The sequence below is a fragment of the Garra rufa genome, chromosome 23 (genome assembly GCF_049309525.1).
Source record: "Garra rufa chromosome 23, GarRuf1.0, whole genome shotgun sequence".
In the NCBI taxonomy this organism is placed as follows: Eukaryota; Metazoa; Chordata; class Actinopteri; order Cypriniformes; family Cyprinidae; genus Garra; species Garra rufa.
Genome location: NC_133383.1, coordinates 28,353,113 through 28,381,020, shown reverse-complemented (window position 1 = coordinate 28,381,020; position 27,908 = coordinate 28,353,113). Strand labels below are relative to the sequence as shown.

The 27,908-nt window shown below is 38.0% G+C and overlaps 1 protein-coding gene across 1 annotated transcript in view; it reads right to left on the bottom strand.

Annotated features, from left to right (window-relative positions):
• The window catches only part of cntfr (ciliary neurotrophic factor receptor), a 224,117-nt gene that overhangs the window by 147,683 nt on the left and 48,526 nt on the right, over positions 1-27,908 (bottom strand). The window contains exon 2 of the mRNA XM_073829745.1: positions 9,116-9,197. Coding sequence (XP_073685846.1) covers positions 9,116-9,197 — 82 coding nt within the window. The remainder of the gene's footprint in view (positions 1-9,115; positions 9,198-27,908) is intronic.

Here is a 27,908-nt window from a genome sequence, read left to right as displayed (position 1 = left end):
ATATATATATATATATAAATTCTGACTTTATTTCTCAGAATTACGACTTTATTTCCCAGATTTGTGAGATATAAACTCGTAATTCAGAGAAAATTGCCAAAATTGTGAGATATATATATCTTAATTCTGACTTTATTTCTCAGAATTACGACTTTATTTCTCAGAATTGCGAGATATAAACTTGTAATTCTGAGCAAAAAGTCAGAATTGTGAGATATATATCTTAATTCTGACTTTATTTATCAGAATTACGCCTTTATTTCTCAGAATTGTGAGATATAAACTCGTAATCCTAAAGAAAAAAGTCAGAATTGTTTGATATATCTTAATTCTGACTTTATTGCGAGATATAAACTCGTAATTCTGAGAAAGTAGTCCAAATTGTGAGATATATATATATTAATTCTGACTTTATTTTTTCAGAATTATGAGTTTTGTCTCACAATTCTGATTTATAAACAGTTTATATTGCAATTGCGAGTTTGTATCACTCAATTCTGAGAAAAAAAATCAGAATTGCGAGATGTAATTCTGAGAAAAAAATCTGAATTATGTCGATTCTGACATTATTTCTCACAATTACGACTTTATTTCTCAGAATTGTGAGATATAAACTTGTAATTCTGAGAAAAAAAGTCAGAATAGTGAGTTATATATCTCAATTCTGACTTTATTTCTCAGATTTACGACTTTATTTCTCAGAATTGGGAGACATAAACTTGTAATTCTGATAAAAGTCAGAATTGTAGGCTAAATATGTTAATTCTGACTTAATTTTTTTTTTCAGAATTGCGAGATATAAAGGTGTAATTCTGAGCAAAAAGTCAGAATTGTGAGATATATATAATAATTCTGACTTTATTTCTCAGAATTACGACTTTATTTCTCAGAATTGTGAGATATAAACTCTTAATCCTAAAGAAAAAAGTCAGAATTGTTTGATATATCTTAATTCTGACTTTATTGCAAGATATAAACTCGTAATTCTGAGAAAGTAGTCCAAATTGTGAGATATATATCTTAATTCTGACTTAATTTTTTCAGAATTATGACTTTATTTCTCAGAATTACAAGTTTGTCTAGCAATTCTGACTTTATAATTCGCAATTGTGAGTTTATATCGCTCAATTTTGAGAAACAAAAGTCAGAATTGCAAGAAAAAGTCAGAACTGTGAAATAAAAAGTCGCAGTTACCTATTTTTATTTTTTTATTCAGTGCTTCCATATCAATAAGTCGATCTACTTATGGACTACAAGACCTACTTATGGACACTGGATGGAGATCAACAATGGGATTTACTGTGTTAAAACAAGACCCCAAGGGTACAGAGATGATATCAGACAGGAAGTAAAGACACATGACTTCCTGTCTCCCACAGAGATAAGAATACAAGATCTTAGTTAATATATCAGTGTCACATTATAAATGATGATTCACAGACTATTTCTGTTCTCCGTGTATAAGAAAGATCAAATAGTTTCTTGTTTTTCACTCAAAAATGAGAGTATTTCACGCAAAAATTGACTTTTTGTCATCATTTACTCACACTTGTGTCCTTCCAAACCTGTAGGAAAAAGCATACATACATACTACTAAAAAATAAATAAAATAAAATAAAATAAAAAAGTTTGAAGAATCTTTTCCACAGAAGAAAGCAAGTCTTGGAAGTTTTGAAACAACATGAAGGTCAGTAAATGATGACAGAATTTATTAGTTGTTTGGGTAAGTTATCCTTTAAAGTACAATCAATCCTGAAGCGATTAATTCATATTTCATCACTAACATTTCAGTTTTATTTATTAAAAATCTATTTTGTTTCTGGACACACCCTTTACAGGATTCATACGATTTCCTTTTTTGCCTCATTTCCAGAGTTTAATTAAAGGAGGATAACGCTGCAACTACGGAAGAGAAGTACACGGCCTACATCTGTAGCTTCACACAAAACAGCTGTTTCCTCAGCGCCGTGTGTAGCCATGCCAATTTTATGCTTTCCGTGTTGGGATTTCCAAGGAGAACATCTTACGCATTGATTGATGCTGGGAAAAGGAACTTTATTGACAGGGGAAAGTTTGAATGATTTATACACTGTTGTGAGAGGTTTATTTTTGCACATCTTCCGAAGTAAACAGTCCTTTAGACGTTCAACAAGTGGCTAAAGCTCGTCTTCCTGAATAAGTCTTTATCGCCTGACACCCAATGTAAGCTGTGTTTAGTTTAAATCTTTGAAGTGGTACTAGAGCACCTTGAAAACGGTAGTGAAAGAGATATGTATTTCGAAGGGTGCTGACGGTGTTAGCGGTTCATGCACCTGGCTTCTTTCACATGCTCATTCCAAGAACGTGCTTGAAAATAGCCACCGCATTCACTTTTATTGTATCTTCACCCCCTGCCGATTCAAGGTATGAGCGCGTGTGATGTTCACACTTTTGAAGCTAACATTAATGCGCAATTGTGCCACGAAATCGGCGTAAATTCTCTAGGGAGGCAATGTGCGAACACTCTCACACCTCTAACAAAGCCGAAGATGTTGATGAAATTCACACATGCACCCCAAAGGGAGTCTGCGTTCTCTATTTAGGGAGGACAGCTAGTAGATATCTTCCAAATGACGTCTGATGCATAATCACAGATTACCAAATAAAGACAACGTCTTAATCCTGGTTTAAAAATCGTGCAAAAACATTTGAAAATCATCTATTTGCCTTCGATTTGTCTGCCAGCTTTATAATCCAGCAAGTCTGGACATGAGACACATCACTCATCAATGATACTCATTCCACATTGCTATACTCAATCAAGATTCGTCATCAAACGGAGTACACTCTTAAAAATAAAGGTGCTTTAAAAGGTTCTTCATAGCGATGGCATTCAGAACCATTCAGACAAAAGTTCTTTCTGATCTCTTTCATACCTTTATATAATCTGAAGAACTTTCCTTCGCCACAAAAACGTTTTTCGAAACAGAAAGGTTCTCCAGATGTTAAAGGTTCTTTATGGAACCATTTAGACAAAATGGCATCCTTTATTTTTAAGATTGTACTTGTGTATTGTGAGGCCCTTCAGGCCACTAGAGACAAACAAGTGATAGATTGAATTCAACAGCCTCTCCACACTGAGCCGGATTGGAAGTGACCAGGACAATGGATGTTCTGAAATATATTTGCTCTCATTTTCACTTAGGGTCTCATGAATAATTAAACTGTCAGAGATGGGCTTGTCAGGACTCAGTCTCAGTGACTGATGACATAAAGCAAGCCTTTGTCTGTCGTTTTCTGATGGAGGGATGGGGTCGGGGTGTGTTCGCTGTTCTAGTTTAAAAATATCCCTAGACTCTTGTTCAAAAGCATACTTATTACATTTCTACCATTTCTGTTATGTGTAAAACATTCAAATCTTGTGTTTAACGGGGACAAACACTGAATTTAAAGTAGGCGACCATATGGCTTTCTCACTCAAATAAGTTATTAAGCAATTAAACAAGGTGTCAGAAATGAAAGGTGTCAGATTTAGAAGAAGAAAAAAATAAATAAATTCATGTGCGACCTACTGTAGCAAATCAACCCATTATAGCAAAATATCCTACTGAAAAAAAAAACAGCTAAAACCAGCCTAGGCTGGTTGGCTGGTTTTATGGTCAGCAGGCTGGTTTTAGAGGGGTTTTGGCAAAAATACCTTAATTTGTATTCTGAAGTTAAACAAAGGTCTTACGGGTTTGGCCGGACATAAGGGTAAGTAATTAATGACAGCATTCTAATTTTTGGGTAAATTATCTCTTAATAATCTTGGATCAACATCTTGGTTCAACCAGTCAGATGTTAGGTTTAGGCTTATGCTGTGTTAGACTCAAATCTTTAAAGAATACAATAGAAAACCACTTAAGATAAAACTTGAAAATTATGTGTGAGGTGGGAGTATGACACCAATCAATAAGCTCCTACACAGTGTAATTATTAAACCTACTTAGCAAATGTTTGCGGAGACAGGTGCATTAAACACTGTAAATGATTCATTATGTCTATAATCATACACCTGCAGAACACGTGCTAACATTATATAACATTGTTTATCCTATGCAATTAGGATGGCAGAAGGCGTCTTTGTTCAAAGTCCAACACCTGCGAAGCTAACAATGGCGTGCCATTCTTGAGCATCCAGTAAGTGTAATGCCTTTAAACTCGGAAGTCAGTCATTTTAAGAATATCCCACATCCGTTTTTTTCAATGGAATGCAGGAGGTGATGAAACTTGAATGACATTCTTAAGATATCATTTCAATCTCCTTTTAAGTTAGGTAGTTATTGTCTAGGCTTGGGGTTAAAACTATATTTGTTTGTCTGGAATGTTGTTCCGGGATTAACAAAAGATGTTGATGCAGGAGCACTTCATTCTTGGCATAACCGCAGTTTAAACCTTTATCCTTGCGATTGACAAGATTATATGAACCTTAAATCTCTGTTCAGAACTTCATTTGGTCTTTACTCAACTTTACCTAAAAACTATGGCCAGCAACAGCTCATGTTTTACACTAATTGAACTTTGACGTTATACAAAGCTCTAATGCAATTGCTCACAATCATGAGAAGAGTCATCTGAAGTTAGAATGCTTTGACAGTTTGTCACTGAAACAAACATATGGTGCAGTATCAAGCTTTGCCCAAAATTAAAAAAAAGTAAAAATAACAATAAATTACTTCTGAGAAAAAGTGGCATGATATTAAATCTATAATTAGTAAACTAATAGCAGAACACGAATAAAGACTTTCCAAGATTAAAACAGAGTTTTATTATAATTATCAACAAGAAACATTTTTCAAGTCATTGACTACTTGCATACATTGTGGTTGATTTTAAAACATATTCGTCAACAATTATACCTACTCTAATGATGCATTACAAATCTTGTGTGAATTGTGTTTGTGTACTGCAATAAAACACTTCTTATTTCTGCTTTTTTTTTGTTTGTCACTCACTGAGGCCACTTTTAAATGTGTGCATGCAAAGGCTTAACTGGCACTGCATGGTTTGTGTTTGTGATGACTGCTGTCTAGATTAAACACGATCAGCTGACCAATCAGAACGCACATGGAAACAGATAAGCAGCACTGCTGATGGATGACCTGGTGATGTCACCCCACCATGACATCATCGTATCAGTGCAACTGGCCTGCCAAAGAAACACATGCCAATGAGTAGGCATTATAGCGATGTAATCAGCTTTAGTGAGAGCCTCGCTTCAACAAAACGTGGGCCGTCGCAGGGGTGTGGGGGGATGACAACAGCATGAGACATCCAAGAAGATGCTTTATCACTCTCAAACAGCCTTCCCAACTGAAGCCACATCTGCAGTCTTGGCTGGCGTAGAGTCAGCAGTCCATCTTTAGTAAGTAGTCATTTAGCGGACACTTTCATTCAAAGTGATAATATATAGTACAAATGAATCTTTCTGGAAAAAACACTGAGGTTTTAGACCAGGATTGCCCAATCCTGCTCTTCAAGGGCCAACATCCTACAGAGTTTAGCTTCAACCCGCTCCAACACACCTGCCTGGAGGACTATGATTAGCTGGTTCAGGTGGGTTTAATTAGGATTGGAGCTAAACTCTGCAGGATGTTGGCTGGACTGGGCAGGACTGTGCACTCCTGGTCTAGATCAGAGTCACAATGCTGGTAGTTTGAAAACACAAGCTTTCAGTTACGAGATCAGGTCTTTAACCACTACACCTCATTCCATTTTCATCCCACCCTCAACTTTCGGTTATAAGTTGTAGTTCAGGGGTCTCCAAACATGGTCCTGGAGGGCTGGTTCCCTGCAGAGTTTAGTTCCAACTTGCCTCAACACACCTGCCTGGACATTTCTACTGTAGCATGCCTAGTAAGATCTTGATTAGCTGGTTCAGGTGTGTTTAATTAGGGTTGGAGCTAAACTCTGTAGGACACCGGCTCTCAAGCACCAAGTTTGGAGGTTCTAGTTGAAGGTTCAGGAGAAGCATGCTCATTTACAGTCCGAAAGTAAGGTTGTTTTGCATTTATAGCAACTCTTCCAACTTTTTGTAAAAAAAAAAATAAAATGCCCAAAGCGATCTGATTTACCCAAAGTAGGGCTGTGCAATTAATCGAAATTCGGTTTCGATTTCGATTTCTGCTTCAAACGATCATGAAAATGCAGTAATCGAGATGAAATGATTATTGCGGCCCACTCCGCCCCCTTTCCAGTGTTGCGCTTTCGCTCCTCCATAAAAGCCTAATTTCACATTCAAATCAGCAAAATCATGTAATGTGACTTTCATAAAACGGGACGTGCTTGATTTATTAATGTTTCTTTGATGTTTTTTTTAATAGCACGTAGGAAAACTTTCGCTGTTCTGTCTATGCGCTCAGAGACGGAGCAGAACACGGACTTCTAAAGTTATCTTTTAGCTCCATGTACACGCTTAAATGCTCAAATACACGCAAAAATATTTATAAATGAGGCGCTTGGTGATTATTCATGTAAACGCTTGTCAGTTATGTCTTAAATGATCATAAACAGTTGAGAATGAAAATACGTGTGTAACAGTATATTGGATCCGTGTGGTTAAGTGCAACACATAAGATTCCTTCTGCCGTCTCTGTGCTTAATATTAATAAAACGTAAAAATACAAAGAGAAAAATCACTTACTGCTCTTGAATGAAGGACGTTTGTAGTTTTAATAAGAAACAAAGCATGTTTAACTATTACAGTGAAGGCGCTGTTTTATTTTACATTCAAATAATTACATTCATTTTCTGTAGTATTGTTAGACTACTTTAGACTTGCATAAAAGTATTCAGTATTTGTTTTAAGCACTGTTTTTTAATTTGTATCTTTTTTTCTCGCTGTATTGCCATCTTTAAATTAATCACTTTATAATGTTTTGGACCCTGTCATAATTGTTTAAATAATCGTGATTACAATATTGACCAAAATAATCGTGATTATGATTTTTGCCGAAATCGAGCAGCCCTAACCCAAAGATTCTTTTTTTTCACATTGCACCAGAGTATGCATTGAATTTATTGATTTCAAAGGAAATGTTGCATAATAAAGACATAGAGCAAAGGTGCCAGATCTTGCTCCTAATGCAAGAGTGCCCAAACTCTGTCCTGGAGGGCCAGTGTCTTGCAGAGTTTAACTCCAACTTGCCTCAACACCCCTGTCGGAAAGTTTCTAGTATGCCTAGTAAGATCTTGATTAGCTGGTTCAGGTGAGTTTAATTGGGGTCGGAGCTAAACTCTGGAGGACACCAGCCCTCCAGAACCGATTCTGGACACCCCTGTCCTAAAGGGCCACATTCCATAAAGGGTGTAGCTCCAACACACTTGCCTGGAACTTTTTAAGTTTTTATCCATAAAACCTTGATCAGCTGGTTTAGGTGTATTTAACTGGGGTTGGAGGTAATCTCTGTTGGAAGGTGGCCATCCAAGAGCCGGATTATACACTCTTGGCCAGGGCCGGGCAACTTTAGTCCTTGAGGGCCACTGTCCTGCAGAGTTTAGCTCCAACTTGCCTCAACACACCTGCCAGGAAGTTTCTAGTATGCTTAGTAAGAGCTTGGTTCAGGTGTGTTTAATTGTAGTTGGAGCTAAACTCTGCAGGACAATGGCCCTCCAGGACCAAGTTTGGACACCCCTGTCCAAAAGGTCAACTATCCATTAAAGGTTTTGCTCCAACACTCTTTCCAGGAATTTTTTAAGGTGTCCATAAAACCTTAATCAGCTGGTTTAGGTGTATTTAACTGGGGTTGGAAGTAATCTCTGCTGAAAGGTGGACATCCAAGAGCAGCATTATACACTCTTGACCAGGGCTGGACAACTTCAGTCCCGGAGGGCCAGTGTCCTGCAGAGTTTAGTTCCAACCCTAATCAAACACACCTGAAAAAGCTAATCATGGTCTTTAAGATCATAGAAAGCTACAGGCAGGTGTGTTTGATTAGGACAGTGGCCCTCCAGGACCGACGTTGCTCAGCCCTGTTCTTGACATATAGGGAAAAATGCTAAAGCAGGGGTGCCCAAACTCAGTCCTGGAGGGCCGGTGTCCTCCAGAGTTTAGCTCCAACTTGCCTCGACACACCTGCTGGTAAATTTCTAGTGTGCCTAAGCATTTGGTTAGCTCATTCAGGTGTGTCTAATTGGGGTTGAAGCTAAATTCTACGGGCCTTTGGCCCTCCAGGACTGAGTTTGGGGACCACTGTGCAAAAGCTTTTTGTCACAAGACCAAACTCTTTTGCTGCAATGGATCTTATGTAGTCAGTTAGCTGTTACAACGAGAACAATTAGCTGTTCCTTCTTCATTTGAAACTGTCTTACTCTTTCCAAACACTTAAAATGTTTTGTATGCATTCCTTTCCATCAAACACTTTCTCCAGTGTGTAAGAGCCATAAAATATGTCCAGATTGTCTGTGATTGTGTGGCGTTGCGTAGAATTTTGCCTCCGCCGTGGACAGACAAATTACTTGCTGATGGAAACTTGAGTTGCACCTGGTTAGGAAACGGTGTAATGTGTTGTTGCATCCAGCCTGAATAATAACTCAGAAAATGACAGTAGCTTTAAAGTAGTAACAAGGATGTCTCGATAGCACTTCCACCCCGCTGTCTCACAAAATGACACTGAATTGGAATGCAGAAACAACATAGCTGCTTATTCACCCGAGCATGAGAGAACCCATCACAGCCAGCAAGATAACATGTCTGCTCCAAACTTAGACACATTCATACACACTCCCAGGATTGCTTTGTTCTGGAGCTTTAGTTTTGACCCAGTGACAGGCTAGTCTCTGTGTCTCTGGGCAGGCAGGCCATGCATTAAACAGCATTCATCCACACACACATACACATTCACACACCCCTCCCCACAGTCAGGTGATACTGACCCTCCGTTCACAATGTGACTTCTCTGTTCCACTCCGACAGACAGACTGAAGGAGGGACGCAAAGAAAATGACAAGGAAAAGAAAGAAGACAGGACACACAACCAGAAAATAACAAACTGATCCCTAATCAACAAAAGATCTCACTGATCTCATTAAGAAATTAAGAAACACATACAACGGAGACCCACAACAGATGGAGGATGTATCCAAAATGTGAACTTACCTTGCTGGCTGCGCCTTTGGGCATAAACCACCACCACGGCTGCAAGCACCACACAGCAGAAGGACGTCACAATGTTGGCCATCTGCGGAGACACACACAGAGGTAGATCGTGAGGCTTCTGGCCTGCCCGAGAGAAACTGGGTGGCACCAATGCCAAGACAGCATGAGGACAGTTTCCTCCTTCCTTCCCTCCCTCCCTCTCTCTCTCTCTCGCTTGTTTTCTTTCTTCCAGTGTCTCTGCCTCCCGATTCCCCGCCCCACTTCTCTCTGTCTCTCTCTCTTCCCTACTTTATAGCATCTCATCAGTGGAATCAATGTCCTCAGGGACTGATATTCTCTCTGCCCAACTGGCTGCGGGATAGACAGACCTAGATGAGAAATAGGAAGAAGGAAAGACAATGCCAGACTATTTGGATCCAGGTTTGACCGTCATAAAGTCCTTCACAGTCGCTCTCCATCTGGCCTTCTATCTCTCACTCTTTTTTTTCTCTCTCTCTTTCTCATCCTCTCCACTCACAAACTCTGGTGAAATTTTCTTTGATCAACGATTGCTATTTCAAAACTTTGGACAGAGTGTAACACACATTTCAAGACCTAACAGGTAGTTTTGTTCCAGTCTCAGTGGTTGAGCCTGTATTGTTGGCCACTTAAGCAAACAGCCTGACTGCACACAAGAAATTCCAGATACCTTACATATTATTGAAATATGTGTCTTGATTAATAAATTAAATTGACTCTGTGACAGCCCTAGACTGTGAACAGCAAAACAGCTTCCATAACCAATCAGAAATATTCAAGGCCTGTCAATCATTTTGAGTGTTCATGGGTTTTTGAGAGACATTGAATTGGTTTTGTCTTTGGAGGGCAAAGTTTTGAAAAGAGAGTAAACAAAATATTGGAAGTTTTCTGAAATCACTTATAGCTATTTTAATGGAGTACCAGTTTCATTTAACCCCCTGGGGTCGACAAACGCGTATACGCGTTTTGTGGAAGTTTCCCAAAAGGAACTTCAATTACTCTGTCATTTCTGATTGTACAGATAAAAGCAGTACATCAATCGAATCTGTAAAGGGTCTACTTTTATTTGTATATACTCACAAAAAAAAAAAAAAAAAACATTGTAATTTTGCAAAATAAAGAAAACAAAAAGGGTGTGCTGTCTGCCGCGTTGATCTCTGTGATCTTCATTCAGAAATGCGTCATTAAAATAGACTATAACTCAGCCAATACACAACACAGAGACATGAGCAATATGTCTAGAGAAAGCTTGATATGTATGCTTTTAAACGAAGTAAGTTTTATCGAAAACAAATATTCTGTGATAAAGTAATCTATATAAAACCAACACAATGTCCAGTCTCTCCTGTCTGCTTCATTATTTTATAATTAGATCACGCCCACGAGCTATTCGCTTTTCATATTAAAATCGTCCACTTGAGGGCGCCGCGCCAAAAGTAGACGCCCACATCATGGTAAACAAAGGAGAAAGACGTTTCTTTCAAGTTCATCCGGGCTACTTATGCTGCGTTTGCGATCCAGCAGAGGAGATATTTACATGAGTAAGTTGAATGTGCACACATTTTACCAGTTAAGTCTTTTTGCCAACTATAATTCCTGACTACAGCAAGTGAAACATTATAAAGTACGTTTCAGTTTCATGTGCAGTGTGTAATTTCTGCACCACATGATGTGGCACCGAATGGAATTGCAAAAAATAATTACCATTTTCAAACAAGTTTCAAACACTCTCTTGCCTGCTGTTAGTTGTAGAACGTGTGGCTGAAGTTTGGTTTTGGAAAAAATGGAGAGTTGAGTTCATACAAAGATGAAAGAGTTTCATATCTTAGAAAATCTTAGCACAGTTTGAGACTTACTGGGTAAGATTACTGGGAAACGTGAATCTAGGAAAATCTGAAAGCCTAAAATTTGATCTTGGTTTAATCTCATTTTACGTTGAGGAAAAATGATTGAGATATTAAAAGGATCCCTTTAGTCATTTTCTTTCCTATGGGAAGACTTCAGAGTGAAACATTTGAAATCCAGACCAAAACCAACATGTTGTAGGGTCAGGAAATCAGTTTGTCTCCCTAAGCACACCAGAATGTAAAACATTAAAAAGAGCCCACGGTTTAAACAAACATAAAGAGAGGCATTCATCAGAGCGAGACAGGGAATATTCATAACTTTTCTTGGATGAATGCACACATAAAGCACATTTGTTTTTTGTATACTCACTTGTTTAATTGTCTCCCATGATCCCAACAGTAGTTATTCATTAAAGTTAAACAGGAAATTATAACACGCCCCATTGTAAGGATGGTTAACCTGCTAAAGGAAATGTATGAATGCTTTATTTATATATTTAACATCACAATCACACCACTGTCTCGCTAATTGTGGAGAACCTAGCTCACTCGCAGCAAAAGTTCTTGATTGTTTTTTCTGGCATAAAAGTCCTCGTCTTGGCGGGCGTCGAAGACATAAGTGGGAGTGATGTGCATATAATATTTGCACAATAATTTTATTGATGTGGGTGTTTAATATTGTGGATATTTAGCTTTTGTCAGCTACTTATTATATTCTGATTCATGGGTCTGCATACTTAGGTTGTCTTTTATCAACACGCTATATTTACCCAGCATTCGTCACTCACTAAACACAAGGTTCACATACACACGAGTGTGAAGACGAGAGAGCAAACTATTTTCTTTGTTTGATCAATGTCGCAGACTAAAGTCAATATTGTACATTCTCGCTGAATAACGTCTTTGCGCTTGTTTGTCTCTGTGTGTCGTTCATCAAAAATCCATCATAAACATTGCATGAGGTCATCATTTACATACAGATGACAATAAAGCCGTTGAAATCTGGCATATGTACTCAAATAGAGTTTCACAGCACAGTTAATAAATCTTTCACATTCAACTCAGTGTCCAAATTTAAAGTACGTCCAAAATTACTCTCAGTAATTTGAAGTGCACTTTTTAGTTTTTCAATTATCACCGCTTACAAAACCAAAGCTTTCCTCTATTCCGTTGAGATTCTGGAGTAAAGCAGAGAAATACTTTAGGTCTGTTGACTGACACTTCATATTTATTCCAGCACTCAGGAGAAAAAAAAATGGACTGACAGGAGTGAAATTAAAATTGTATCTCTCTGTCAGTTCTTCAGAAATCCTCCTCTTTCTGGCGGCCATAAGTAGCATTTAGCCCATCAAACTAGAGAACAATACATTTGATATCTGACAGCTCAGGGTCCTTTTCTTAATGACATCCCATGGCACTGCAGATTTTATAATAATACCACTCAATGAGACCCATTTTGCTTGCTTTTATCTTCTGTCTTATTTATTTATTCATTTCTTATTTATGGCCGTTGCTGCTGAATAGACGTATTTCGCTCACCGGTTAATTAAAATATATAATTCATCGTCGGAGCCGAATGATTTTTTGCACCCGTCTCAGGTTCCTTGTGATGTCCTGTAAAATTTGCATTTAAATTGGAAAGCCTGAACTGAATACTTGCAAAGAAGGTATGAAGTATCACAAAATAGTACTATCCAGGAAAATCCCAACACACCTTTGACTGACAGATGGACGGAAATCGTAAATGCTTTTTATTATCTGTTTTTTTTTTCTCTTTCCCTTCACAAAAAATCTCTCAACTTGCCAAAGCATTCTCCAATATGAATCAATGTGGCCTAAAGGATATGGAGATTGGTCCACATGTTGAATACAAATAGCACTGCCAGTGGCAGTGAACTCTGAAAATCTTCAGTAGCATTTCAATGCTTTCTAACAGCGAAAGCTGTCTCCCTAGAGTCACAAAGACGAGACACAAAGCGTTTAGCTTAAATAGCTCACCATTACACGTATGCAATTCCTAGACCAGCATTAACAAGTGTTACACTGGCAAATCTAAATCCCAATATCACTTCTGATAAATTGGAAACCAAATTAAATATTTGCAGTCAGTCAATCAATCAGTTCATTAATCAATATTACTTGAACTTACCAACATTAATGCCTATTTTACTAGTAAATAGTGCTGTCAATCCATTAGAAAAAAATAACAAATTAATCACACATCTTTTCTGAAATTAATTGCCATTAATCCCACCCAACATTAACATTTTTAATATACTTTTATATTGCAATAATTTCACATTCAATCTTCAAATGAAAAGTATGTTTTAATATTTGTTCAAGTGCAATTGAAGCGTGCATGCTATGAGCACAGTATAATGGCTGACAGGACAGGTAAATTTGTTTTTATTGACATATGGCCTGACAACATCTCATCTAACCACAGTTCACTGTTGTTCTGCTGCAGCTCCCTCGGCTGAAGTGAAGTTGGATTGTGCGTCTGAAAAGTTTACCATTTGTTGTAGTAAAGATGTTCTGCGACTAAATAAATGCACTTCTTATCAAGAAAAAAAAAGAGAAAGAAGCGGCAGTTGTGAGTGGGGTGGCCAACCCTAGCCCTGTCTTTAAAGGTCCCATGTTGTCAAAATCGAAATTTCCTGGCTTTTTTCATGATAACTGTGGTCTAGGGGCTATGCAACTACCATATGAGTTTCAAAGCAGTCAATCCACAGTAAACTGCATACAGCCTGCTTAAAGTAGCTGTTGCTTTTCACGAGACGCTGTGACTTCCGTAAAGATGTGACGTCCGATCTACTCAGTCACCGCCTTCAGTCACAAACCAACGTCCCACCCTCCTTTTGTCAAACCCCCAGACAACAACGCATCCATTCCATTGTTGAGCAACAACAACACGAAAACAAGTCGAGAAAACGCTGTTCAGTCCATGGATGTCAGGAAACTGCATCATTGCACAGGCTTCAGAACAACGTTAATATAAGAGACCAGTGGCAGTCAACTTCAGCCTCTTTCACTCAGCGATTTCGGTAAATACACGGATAATGTGTCCCATGATTTGTTCCGGAGTTGTTTAATTTGGTTCATTCACAGTTGTTTTCCGGAATCTGTGCGTGCTTTACACACAACCCATAAAGACATGTGACATTTGGATGTGAGATGTAATGCAACGAGTACGATTCACTAAACCTAAACTAACCTGAACAAACTGTGCTTCAGTGCTGATAGTGCGGAGCTGGCTCTGCCTGATCGCTGCTTCATTACACTTTGCACGTATTTTTTTCGTCGTGAAGAGTCGCATGATAATGTGCATCATCACTACAACACCGCCTTTATGGTTCTGGCTTTTGTTCACACAGCGCTCGTTCCCGTAATGTTCCAGAATCAGCGCGCATTGTGAAAGGGGCTTTACTGAAGCAACAGTTATGTAGCTTACTGCATTCGGTGTTTGAAAAAGAAAAAAACATTAATGATCATTCTGAAATATCCTGTTGAGTATCAGCAAGCTAGGCTCTCTCTATTGCTCTGAGCTCGCTTACAGCATACATGACGTAGTTAACTGTGGTTGGCCTGGCTGTGCGTCACTCAGAAAACAACAGGCCAATCAGAAGAGAGGCTCGTGAATATTAATTAGATGGGCCAAAATCGACCTGTTTTTGACAGAGCTCCTAAAAAAGGAGCTGTAAAAATATATTGAGATGGATTTTGGCACTTATACCGCAAATATATATTCTTAAGGACAACAACTAAAATAAACCTCCAGAAATGTGTACAATATGGGACCTTTAAGTATTTAACTGCGTTAACCCTTAAATGTATACCTCGGGTCTTTAGCGACCCGGGACGTCATTCACTACCCTCTCCCTTTATTTTTTCAAGTTTGACTTCAACTTTCTTAGTATTCCTCAATCTGTTTACTATAAACAATCTAACAAGAAACGAAACTATATATATATATATATATATATATATATATATATATATATAGAATATCTGTTTTTGGATTATTACTTTTTTTTGTACAAAGTGTATAAGGTCGCTAAAGACCCGAGTTGTGTTATAGTGTAAATATATATATTTTTTGTGTTCAAAAATATGTTAATATCTGATGACTAAATACATGGAATTCAGCTTTATTTCTCAAGGAGGCACTGTTTGATAGACAATAATGATGTGATGTTTCATGCATGACTATCGCAGGCATAAAACAAAAGAATATCATTAGCAAATATTGTAGTGGTTTGAATGCCTTTACTGCAGAGCAATTACTGTACGCAATAAAATATAAATGTCACTGTTATTTGATGGTGGATGTGATGAATAAGCGATCAAAATATTGACTTTGAAGTCATTGAAAACAATAGCTTTGAGAATATGGTTGAGATTTCGAATAGCAGAATGTACTTTGGAAACCCTTCTAAGTTTTAAAAGGTAACGAAATATGCTTTATTTTATTCTTCTGTAATTATTCTTAAAAAATCAAGAGAGTTTTTTTTTTTTTATTGCAGAAGTTAGAAATCCATCCATGCTTAATAGGTATAGGTATAGGTCGGGTATAGACCTGAATATGTAATAACGATTGGTGAAACATTCATGCATTTAAGGGTTAAATACTTTCAACACCGTTAAACTGGAAAAATGAATGGCCTGCATTACCACGCTAATTTTGACAGCACTACTAATAAAGTTAAAATCAGATGGTGTGTTAAAACATCTCTGTTTTAACATAGTATCGAGACGAAGAAAGGATTGTGAAACCAGTCTAATGACACAGCTTTAAGAATGTTAATGGCCAAATAAATGCTTTCATTGCCTCATTTCAGATGCCTCATTTCATATTTCCATCAAAATCTGGCTAAATATATCATGAATATTAAATATTCAGCCTTCAATGTGACTGAGCATCCAAAGATAAAATCTCAATCAATTCTCCACAAAGGCTCCAGTCTTCTTACTGACACACACACAAACTCTGAGGTCATATCCTGTAATTAAAGTCTTGCATCCAAGACCCCGCCTGACACTAATTCCCTCCATCAATCCAGTGGTATCAGAGATCTCTCAGATTAGCACCCATGCAACAGCGCACATGGCACACGGCCATGCACACATACAGCCAATAGCCCTGACATTTCAACCCGTCACATCACCCCTAATCGCATGCAAAACGCAATGTCAATCCTGTCAAAGCCTGTGGCGCTGTGATCTTCGGTCTGCTGTGCTGGTGTGCTTATTTTAAAAACAGGCCAATGATCAATAGTGGATCAGTGCTTTGGCGCTACGCTACAACACATCCTGTTTGCTGGCATCTGTGTTTCGAGAGAAAAATGTGCATGAAACCATCTGGACAGCTCACAGACCAGTTTTAAAAGTACTAGTTTGCTTAAAAAGTATATGAGAAATACAATTCATGCAAAGAATTACAGTGTTCATTTATGCTGGGTCACTCTCTTTTTGCAATCTAATTATGAGCCCATTGTGTTCCCCACGCCAAGTTATCACAGCTGTATTTTAGCATCCGGCGTAAAGAGTTTATCATGCATATGGCACCTTTAACAATTTTATGATAAAATAGTGCACATGGACCTATGCGATGAATATGCATCTGTCAATGTCGTTAAACAAGTGCTTTACGACTATATTATCCAATGTGAGTACACAGGCCATCAACAAAATTGGTTTATAGGCTGTAATACAGATTGTTAGGTGCAATTTTACACTGTTTTTCTCTGCCATTACTCATCTGCATGACATGTATTAGCCCTTGTGCAAATGCAAGTAGAAAGTCTCACTGCAAACAGCGTGCTGCTGGTATTTACCCACAATCCCACTTTCCAATAAATATGTAGTTCATATTCTAAATGAGTTATTGAAAAGTGCCTTGTCTAGCTATAAACAGAGCTCTATGCAGGAGCTAAAAACACTCTATTTACTTTTTTTTCCGCAAGGATCTTAAAATGCAGCACCCATGAATAGACCCTTCCTGCATTGGGCCTGGTCCTTAGCCTGGCCACCCTGTGCGCTAACCACACTGAGCCAACTGGGACATTACGGGGAGACTAAATAAGCAGACACCCTATAGTGGAATGCACACAGGATGCTTTTACCCTCTGTAAGAGGTTTATGTGTGTGTGTGTGTGTGTGTGTGTGTGTGTGTGTGTGTGTGTGTGTGTGTGTGTGTGTGTGTGTGTGTGTGTGTGTGTGTGTGTGTGTGTGTGTGTGCTGACTGTACTGTGAGCATTTGTGAAGTTCTGGATAATGATAGTGTTGTTTACATCATTTAACCAATGGATAAACAAAAGAGCAAGTGTTAAGGTACTAGTACATCACAGAGACATCTATATGATGTCTGCATTTACATCTATAGGAGGTTTCCTATCAGATGTCAACTAGATGTCTATTAGATGTCTTTAAGATGTTTATGATTTAGAAAGTATGTAAAACTGATATCTTAAAGATGTCTATTAGATGTTTGTACACAGCAGATGCTTACCAGATCAAGCGATCTTAAAAGACATCTTGCAGATGTATGCTATCTGGGAAGATATTCCAAGAAGCAAAAAGACAGATTTTATTAAGGACTTAGATATATCCCTGATAGCACAAATACATCTCGGATACGTCTATTTGATGTCTGCATTTACATCTGGAAGACATATTTTTTTAGAGTGTTTGCTCATCTGCAATATGTCTATAGGGTGTTTCCTATCAGATGTCAACTAGATGTCTATTAGATGTCTTTAAGATGTTTATAATTTAGAATGCATGTTAAACTGACATCTTACAGACGTATATTAGATGTTTGTACACAGCAGATGCTTTCCAGATCAAGTGATCTTTAACAGACATCTTGCAGACGTACGTGTGCTATCTGGGAAGATATTCCAAGAAGCAAAAATACAGATTTTATTATGGACTTAGATATATCTCTGATAGCACAAATACATCTCAGAGACATCTATTTGACGTCTACATTTACATCTGGAAGACGTATTTTTAGAGTGTTTGCTCATCTGCAATATGCCTATAGGACATCTCCTATGAGATATCATATAGACATCTATTAGATGTTTTAAAATGTTTATGGTTTAGCATGTATGTAAAACTGACATCTTACAGACATCTGTAAGATGTTTGTACACAGCAGATGCTTTCCAGAAATACATGTGCTATCTTGGACAGTATTACTGAAACATGAACTTTGCGAATCTCTTGAAGCAGCTGGACCTAAATGACTAAAATGTACCTTGGTGGCCACCAAGTGGACTGGCTATAAAAAGAATTTTTATAGTCATAAACTCCCCTCTCATTTTTGGGAATGAGTAAGTTCTGCAGGCATTACTCTTGCTAATGTCTGTGGGCCCAAAACACATCAGTCTTTAGAAAGTCTTCACTGAGCAGAAGCTGTACGGGGTCCCTTGACAGTGACTCAGTGATCTGTGACTTGTGATGTAATTATCCTTTTTCTATCAGTTTACTGGCCTAAAGAGGACATCTGTCATGCACAGCCCAGGCTAATGGTCTCGGATACTTTGTTTCTGTCTTTCTCTTCTCAGAATCAGATGAAGGCAGAACTTTCAATCTCTTAAGGCTTTAGGAAGAATCATGCATCACCCAACTGGCTATCCAATGAATAAGCAGAACGCCTTCAATTGCTCCACCCATCCTTGGCACTTCATTGTTCTGATTGGATGGTATTTATGCTTAACCACAACACTCAAGGCCACAGGTTATAAAGGCTAATTTGTCAATGTTGCAAGGTCTATAAATAAAAATAACAGTGTTTGGGAGGGAAACAGATGTTTGACAGAGTCAGCCATTCAGATAGTTTGGGTTCAAAGGTTCCAGCTGGCAATTGGCGGGCGAAAGCCCTGTGGTGGTACAAGGGTCTGCCTCTGCCACCTCTGTGCAAAAGCAACATCTGTTCCTCAGAAAAACTACCGAAACTGAAGCCAACTGTTTACAATATTCTTCTGATGTGAGACACCAAGCAAGTAATGGGGAAAATCATCTCTTGAGCTTTAAAGAGAAGACGAGAAAGACCAGGAGAAAAAAAAATACAGAAATAAAAGAAGGAGAGAAGAGCATCAAGAGACTGACAGGTGGTTAGCCCTGAAGCCAGGGCGTTTTTCTGCCCACTCGCGAAAGAATTATTTGCCTCCAAGAGTCCTTCAAACCGAAATACCACAGTGGCTAACCTTCTCAGATCATTTCTGTTCGTGGGCCTGGCAGATGTCAACCGTGAAACCTCACCACTTACTTGTACATTTATTCTCAGGCAGTGTATTTCTCTTTTCTTTCTTTTTTTTTTTTTTTTTTTGTTCAGAGGACCAAAGAGGCCAGAAACTGCCATAGAGTGAAACTTTAGTTTAGGTACAATTTACAAAAAAAATGACTATTTTGACAATGTCCTTACTACCTTTCTGGACCTTGAACTTGTCAGTTGCATTACTGTCTATGCAGTCAGAAAACTCTAAGATTTCATCAAAAATATCTTAATTTGTGTTCCGAAGATGAAGGTCTTACGATTTTGGAATGATATAAGGGTGAGTAGTTAATGACGGAATTTTCATTTTTGGCTTCAAATTTTCATTTTTGGCTTCAAATAAAGTATCTGCTAAATCGGCTGCTCCAAAATTTTACACTGGACATTGAGTAGTGACCCAACATTATGGTTAGCACAAGCCATGTTTATTGCAAGTGAACCCATACTTAGTGCAGTCTGGGTTGTATTTTCTCTGACCTTGCATAGGTTTGTTCGAGGTTTTTAAAGATGAGGCTATGTTACGCAGCATGGCCTCTACCTATTTTTGCAATTTCCTTCAAGGCACAGATGAATTTGCACAAAAATATAATATCACCCTATCAGAAAAGTCCTACAACCTATTTCTGTGTTGCAACCCATCCGTTCAGAACCACTGCCCTCATGGGCAAATTATTCTCACTAAACAAATTTAAGAATGTTAGATGACAGTGTGGATGCTCTAGTGTCATCTGTACTAGAATCTGTTTGGTGAGCTCTCTCCTTTCACACCTTCATCTTCACACCCCAGAGGCTGGTGTCCTACAGCTAGCTGAAACCCTTGGAAATTTGCCCAAGAGCCTTGTGTGAGCTGTAAGGCAGGGCCCTGGTGAGGTGCTCCTCTCATCAGCACTCTGACAGAGTCATTAGGATTCTATTCCCAGCTTCCTTCTCCTCTCAGTGCTCATTAGCCATACAATCAATTAAAGCCAGTCCACACTCACATCGTCTTTCCTTGCCAGATACCTAAATTACACATGTGGGAGAATATTCCACTGAGGTGGTTGGTCACTTTCCTGCACTCTGAAAAAGTTTTTGAGCTTCATGAGATGAAGGAAAGGTGAGCGCATGCATTATAATAAGGACATTTGGTTTTCAGATGAAAAGTTGTGTGGTTTCAACTAGGACTTGAAGAAAGTTCAGTAAAACCATCGGATGATAGTATCATCCTCAGATTACACACCCACGAACTGTTGGTTGAACGTCTAATGCAAACGACACACACAACTTATAACACTTCAGGAGTTTCGAGGTCGTCATCGGATTGATTGAATTATACAGGTTTTCTGGGAGATGTGTGTTGCGTTCTTTAAAGCGGCCAAGGCCATTAGTCTGAAGGTCTGGCTATGCTAGACTAGTCAAATGATACCTCAGACAAAGGCCATGACCAAAATGATGCGTTTCATGAGAACCTGCAGTCTCATGGCCACCGCTTTGAACCATAAATTGCAGATTGGGAAACCAGTGGTCTATATCAGTGGTTCTCAATCCTGGTCCTGGGGGACCCCTGCTCTGCACATTTTGCATGTCTCTCTTATTTAACACACCTGATTGAGATCTTCAGCTTGTTAGTTCAGTTCATGGATCTCTCTCCTAATGAGCTGATCTCAATCAGGTGTGTTAAATAAGGGAGACATGCAAAATGTGCAGAGCAGGGGTCCCCCAGGACCAGGATTGAGAACCACTGGTCTATATGACCTCATGAACACACACAAACAAAAGTTGTTTGTATGTGTCCGTGGGTTCATCAAGAGAACTGGGTGTCCCAATTGGCAATTTGTCGTTCAAAAGAGTTCCTACTGGTGTCTCTGTTACATGGTTGATGCACCCACAGTGTGCTCTTTTGTGACAATTGCACTGGTGCGGACCCAATAGTCCAATTCAACATTACGTCATTCCAGAGTGGAGTCAACTGAGGACCGCACAAGCCGAGGTCACCATTGGAACAGAGGCAAAGCTTGCTGATGTGAAATAAATATAAATTGTTTTTCAAGCCAGCAGTAATTGAACAATGTCTTCTTCAATAGGTGCAGTTTTGAGTTTCATTTCAGATTTCATTTCCTGCAGTCCTGAAATCGCAAACAACATCCTCCTAATTCAACGCAATTACACCACCAACCTGGAAATCGGTGTGTGTGTGCACTTTTCGCTCTGACAGAGTCCATCGATTTATGCTGACAGAGACAGACAACTCTCTTGCATCACTGAGTGCAACTGCTGTGGGTCTTTTCACCTTGATGGGTAACTCCTGCCTCGACATCACAAAGATATTCATCAGCAACCTCTTTGCTGGGTTGGACGGTACAGTAGAGTGCACTACCGAGTCTGCCGTCAATGAAATTGTTGCTGTAACGAACAAAGCTAGAAATTTATTGAGCAGTCTTGCTTCTGGAAGACAGGAGGCCACGGCGCAGGCATATTCTGAAAGCAAAGGCCACTCCGGCTCAAAGGAACCTTAAATTCAGTCACTGGCACATATTACAAGTTGATTCAATAGACACTGACAGTTCTTCCTCAGAAAAAAAGAGACCCAGATCATGTCTCGCAGTCCTCCCGTCCCTTTGACTCAGTCATGCTGCATAATAACCTCCCTCTTTTTGAGTACAAAGCCTTCCCAAGTGACAGGTGTTTGACTTAATATGCCCACTCCAGCTGAGCTCCGGCTCACCGGAGTGCAATTGACAATTACATTTCACACATATTGGAGAAGGCCTGTCTAAAAAACTTCGAATTAGGTTATTGATCTGCCGACTCTTATTGTCATTGCTCTCAAAGTCAAGCCGGTGGTGTAGTCTTCCCTTCATTAACGACCGTATCATAGAATGGAAGACCACCTGACGCGACCAAAATGGCGACATGCATCAGTAAATAAGTGTGAGATCATTAATATTGATATTTTCGCCACAAAGCTCTGTTGACTTTAGGGAGTTTGAGGCCACTTGTGATCACGTTCGGCCATGTATATTATGACCAAACTTAGACAAGGCGCCTGGCATGTTTGCATTCAACCCAGAGGGATGCAACTCAGCAAAATCTATAATTGCTAATAGCATGCTAATAGGGAAGGATAATGGAGTTTATTTCTGGGGCTGCTTTTGTGCATCTATTGACTACGTTTGGCAGGGATAGCCATGCTAGCTAATCCTTACACCACCTCTCTTCGGCTGCCTTCAGTCTGTAGGCTAATAAATAATGAGCTTCAGTGAGTTATTGATCTCTCTCGCTCTCTCATGTTACCCAGAAAGGTCTTTTTCAGAATAGGAAAATTAGAGAGAGCGAAAGCTCCTAGCATTTCAAACAGACAGGATATTAGCATTTTGATGGTTTGAGGTGAGGATTAGTCTTTTCTTAAGAGAAATCCAAAAGGCGTAGACTAGGTATCGCTTATATCTTTCGCCGTGAAAGGTACATGTTCGATGCACAGAATAACTTGGTTCTGAATAATGCTTTTTAAATGTCTTTTTCGATGCAATTACCAACCATGCGGAAATGACATTGATTACAAGGTATGTAAATATTATAATAGCCGAACAGCTCTGTTATATTTGTTTACCCTGACTGTCTAACATTTCAGCCATTACTGACAGAAAGCCAAGAATATCTGAATAACCCTTTTCCCCTCGTTCTTCCTGTTTGGTCAGTAATAAACACCACACACAAGCAGAGCTGCTGCTGTCATGTTGAGCAAAATCAGCTCACAGTGCATTAGCTGCTCTATCGGAGAGAGTATCGATCCCTCCGAACATGGTTTACAGCTACAGAGAGAGGAAGAAGGGAGGGAGGAAGAGGGAATGCATGCATTTCACTTCATATCCTGGCTTAGAGTCGGTGACTTGGCTTGGCTGTATTGCATAACTATAAACATTTCTTTATAAAGAGAATTGCAATTTCTGTGAGTGCAGAGCTGTGTCGCAAACTGGGTGTTTTTATATGATTAGCTGTTTATTCTTTGCAGTCTTTATGATATCCACTCTGTAAATATTTTTTTCCAGGTAACTTAAAATATTGCTATATATATAAATTGCTATATATTCTTTTTACATTACGTTTAGTCACAATAAGAGTCAGACCAAGTACAAATAGCTCTTTAAGAGCAACAGCTACACATGTTTAGTCTTAGAGCAAGATGTTAATAATCAGGCTTGTGGAGGATGCCAAAATAAAGATTATATGCAGCTAAGTCTGATTAAAATGTGCACAGATCTCTAAAATCTGAGGCTTGTTTTCAATACGTTCTTGGTGAACGCCCAAATCTAAGTTGACGGTGTAATGCACAGGAAGCAAAATGTTAAGAAAGGAAATATATTAAGGTATTGAGACTACTTCTTTAATCATTATTGACTTAGCCTTAACTACTTTTATTTCACTTGGCAAATGCTGATCACAACTGCTTACTGCCGGAGGCAGCAAACAGTATGGAGTCTTAGAAACTGGTTAAAAAAGCTGTTGACAATCTTTCTTTTTTTATTTTTTGTGTTACTTAGTGGAAGTAGGATATGATATTATGAAATAATAAAAAATAAAAAAAACTCCACACCCTTGGAATGAAACTGATCGATACAATACAATCTAAAACTGTGGTGTGATGGAGGTAAGGAAGCCTACTTTCTGTTTTATAAGGCCGGATGTTATGTTTTTATCAAGGCTTGGGATGTAAGGTGTGCTCGCTGAACTCAAACATGGATCGATTGTTCCTGTCATGTGGATTCTGGATTGTTCCAAAGGTGTGAGCTCAGGGAATACAGAGAGAGAGACACACAGGTGAGCACAGGTCTCTCACCCCGATTTTCACTGTATCTCTGCCTGTTGAGACTTGTAACATTTGCACATTGAGTTCGGTCGGGGAGGAAATGTTAGCGTTTTGAGTCCTGGTGTGACTTTGATCGATGCCAAATGGTGGGGAAATATTCGTTCAAAGATTCAACAAAGAAAATATGCTGGTTCTGTGCTTTTTTATGTGCTCTCTCTTGAGGACATTGTGCTGAAACGCACATTATTGCCATGCACGCCTTCGGTACAGAGCCATTTACTTAAGTAATGTAACAAATTTACTAGTGCAACAGAATATTTAGTGTGTAAAAAGGAGTCTGGGACTTGATTTTATCCAATCGATTGGCTTTTTTCCCTAATAGCATGACCTAATAAAATTGTTGTTGTTATTCTACATAAATATGTTTAATAGTCCTCAAGGCAAAAAAAAAAATTGCTAAAATTATCAAAATAACCCCTTTCAAAAGTTTGGGAACCCTTGGTTCTTAATACCGTGTGTGGTTACCTGGATGATCTATGACTGTTTTTTGTTTTGTAATGGTTGTTCATGAGTCCCTTGTTTGTTCTGAACAGTTAAACTGAGCACTGTTCTTCAGAAAAATCCCTAAGGTCCTGCAGATTCTTCAGTTTTACAGCATCTTTTGCATATTTGAACCCAGCAGTGACTGTAAGATTTTGACATCCATCTTTTCACACTGAGGACAATTGAGGGACTCAAATACAACTATTAAAAACGGGTTCTAACAATCACTGATGCTTCAGAAGGAAACACAATGCATTAAGAGCCGGGGGGTGAAAACTTTTGAATAGGATTACGATTTTTCACTATTTTCTTATTTTGTTGAAATATTATTCTTTTTCCTGATTTAGTACTGCTCTTTGGAAGCGACAGAAGATACTTGCATGTTTCCCGGAAGACAAATTAAGTACAATTTAAGCACACCACCAAATATCTTACTCAGAACAGTACTAAATAAAAAAGTAACATGCATTTTGCATGATCTCTCTTATTTTGTTAAAATTATTCACATTTTCAGATTCTGCAAGGTGTTCCCAAATTTTTGCATGCCACTGTATAAATAATACTAACATTCGTGCATTAACAAGTAAACAGAGGTTGATTTTCCTTATCTGTAGACAACAACACAAAGCACATTTTACAGAACACTTTATGTTTTATTGCTAACAGCTATCTTGACAAAATGCAAAAGATATGAACACTTAAGTTTATTAAAATCAGTGCTGTTTGATGCATATGAGTGCATATATGTTCAGGTCACCTCCAGGTTGATTAATTCTGATAAAACTGTTGAGGGGTAATTGAGAACAATGCTAGGAATAATAAATCAATTCGTTGTAGCAATTGTGGCAGTGGTGTGTTTATCAAAAAGCATGCTTTTTTTAATATCTGGATTTAATTTCTGGTAACATTAGAAAATAAATCAGTGATGGATCATATATTATGCCAAACAAAAAAACAAAGCCATTACAGATGGAGCAGAAGATTCTTTAAGAGGGATTTGCGGGTAATTCAGGCTTTAATTACTCCTTCACCAAGATCCTGAGGGACTTTGGGCAAAGTATGACATCAATTTCAACACAGGTAGATCTATCTACAACATTAAGTTTTAACCACACATCTCTCACGCAGAGTTGATTGAACTTGGCTCAGATGTAAGCCTAAATGATGAGGAATTTAAATGACATTTTAATCAATTTGAGATTAATCTGTCCCTGTTCTATTTACTCAGCGGTATTCCATAATGCACTACGGAAGATTAGCATACAAGTCATTAAGCAGCCAAATAAGTCATTTTTCCTATATAACAACTAATGTACAGTTTAATTATGCAAAATGAACTGAGTTTAGTTCTCAATTGTTGCTTGAAAAAATAATATTTGATGAATGACAAGGGAAATTCTCGCTTGTGTGATCTGTGAGTGGCTTATAAAGGTGGAACCGTCAACTTTCCTCCGTGCGTTTAGAATAAAGGCAGGCGAAGCCAATCGAGATCCAGATTTCATGGCGGCTTTTCAAGGATTAGACAGCAAGCCGCTGCCTTTTGCATCCCTGCCTTTCAGACAAATGAAGCCCTTGATCTTTTTCAGATCATGTCGCGCACCATTCATCATTCTGACAAGTTTTGGAGAAAGGTCTCCACTTGCAAAGTTTCTTTTGTTAAATGGAAGATTATATTGGAGCAGACGCAATAATGGCCTTTGCTATGTACACCAAATTAAGACCCTGTGAGCTGAAGATGTCGGCCTGTCAAAAAAAGCTAAATGATTTTCTGCTATTGGCACATGAATCATTTTCTAATTTGTACAAATCAGTTCAATGTGCCGCAACGTTGCACGGCTTTGCATGAATGAAACTTGCCTCGAAATAGCCTGATTGTTTATAAGATGGTTTTTGGTTTAAAGTCAACATGAATTGCTGTTTGCAACCCATTTTAACTGAGGGAAATCAAGGCATGAAATGGGACAAATGTTGGGCGGGACTATCAGAATGGAGCCAGATGGTTGGAGGAGAGGGGTTGAAAAGCAAGAGAGATTCACAGCATCAGCCAAAAAGTGATGCAATAAGAGGAGGAAGTACATTTAATGAAATATTACAAAGAGTTTTAGTTTGAATAAAGTCATTGAAAAGTATAAGTAATGATTTTGCATTTATAATGCACTTTGAATATTAAAATTATATGTATATGTGACTCTGAATCACAAAACCAGTCTTAACTAGCACAGGTCTATTTGTAACAATAGCCAAAAATTATCAATTTTTCTTTTATGCCAAAAATCATTAGGATATTAAGTAAAGATCATGTTCCATGAAGATATGTTGTACATTTCCTGCCATAAATATATCAAAACTAAATTGTTGATAAGTAATATGCATTGCTAAGAACTTCATTTGGACAACTTTAAAGTTGATTTTTGCACCCTTAGATTCCAGATTTTCAAATAGTTGTATCTTGGCCAAATATCCTATCCTAACAAACCATATACCAACAAAAAGCTTATTTATTCAGCTTTCAGACAATCTTAGTTTAAAAAACTTGACCCTTATGACTGATTTTGTGGTCCAAGGTCACATAAATATTTTTTTTAAAAAGTGCAGTTGCAGATAATACAAAAAAATAATTAAATAAAATGACACTTAAGTGTACTTAAATATTACTTAAGTACAATTTTAAAGTGTGCTTTGTAATAATGTCAAACTAAAAGTCTTACTTTGAAGTAATTTTTTATTTCATACTTTAAAGTGCACTTATTAATACCATTAAAATCCATTATAATTTTAACTGCACTGTTATTTTAAATAATATTCTTTCATAATATGTGACCCTGGACCACAAAACCAGTCATAATCAACCAGCCATAGTACATTTTTCGAAATTGATATTTATACATAATCTAAAAGATAAATAAATAAGCTTTTTATTAATGCATTTTATATTTGGGCAAGATACAACTATTTGAAAATCTGGAATCTGAGGGTGCCAAAAAAATAATCTAAATATTGAGAAAATTGCCTTTAAAGTTGTCCAAATGAAGTTCTTAGCAATGCATATTACTAATCAAAAATTAAGTTTAGATATATTTTGATACATTTACAAAATATCTTAATGGAACATGATATTTACTTAATATCCTAATGATTTTTGGCATAAAAGAAAAATCGATAATTTTGACCCACATGTACAAATATACCCTACTACTTAAGATTGGTTTTGTGGTCCAGGGTTGCATATGCGCTCTTTCTAGAAGTATGCTAAAGTGTACATCTAAGGGAACAGATGAAAAATGATGCAACAATGATGCAAAATGTGTTTTTAAGCAG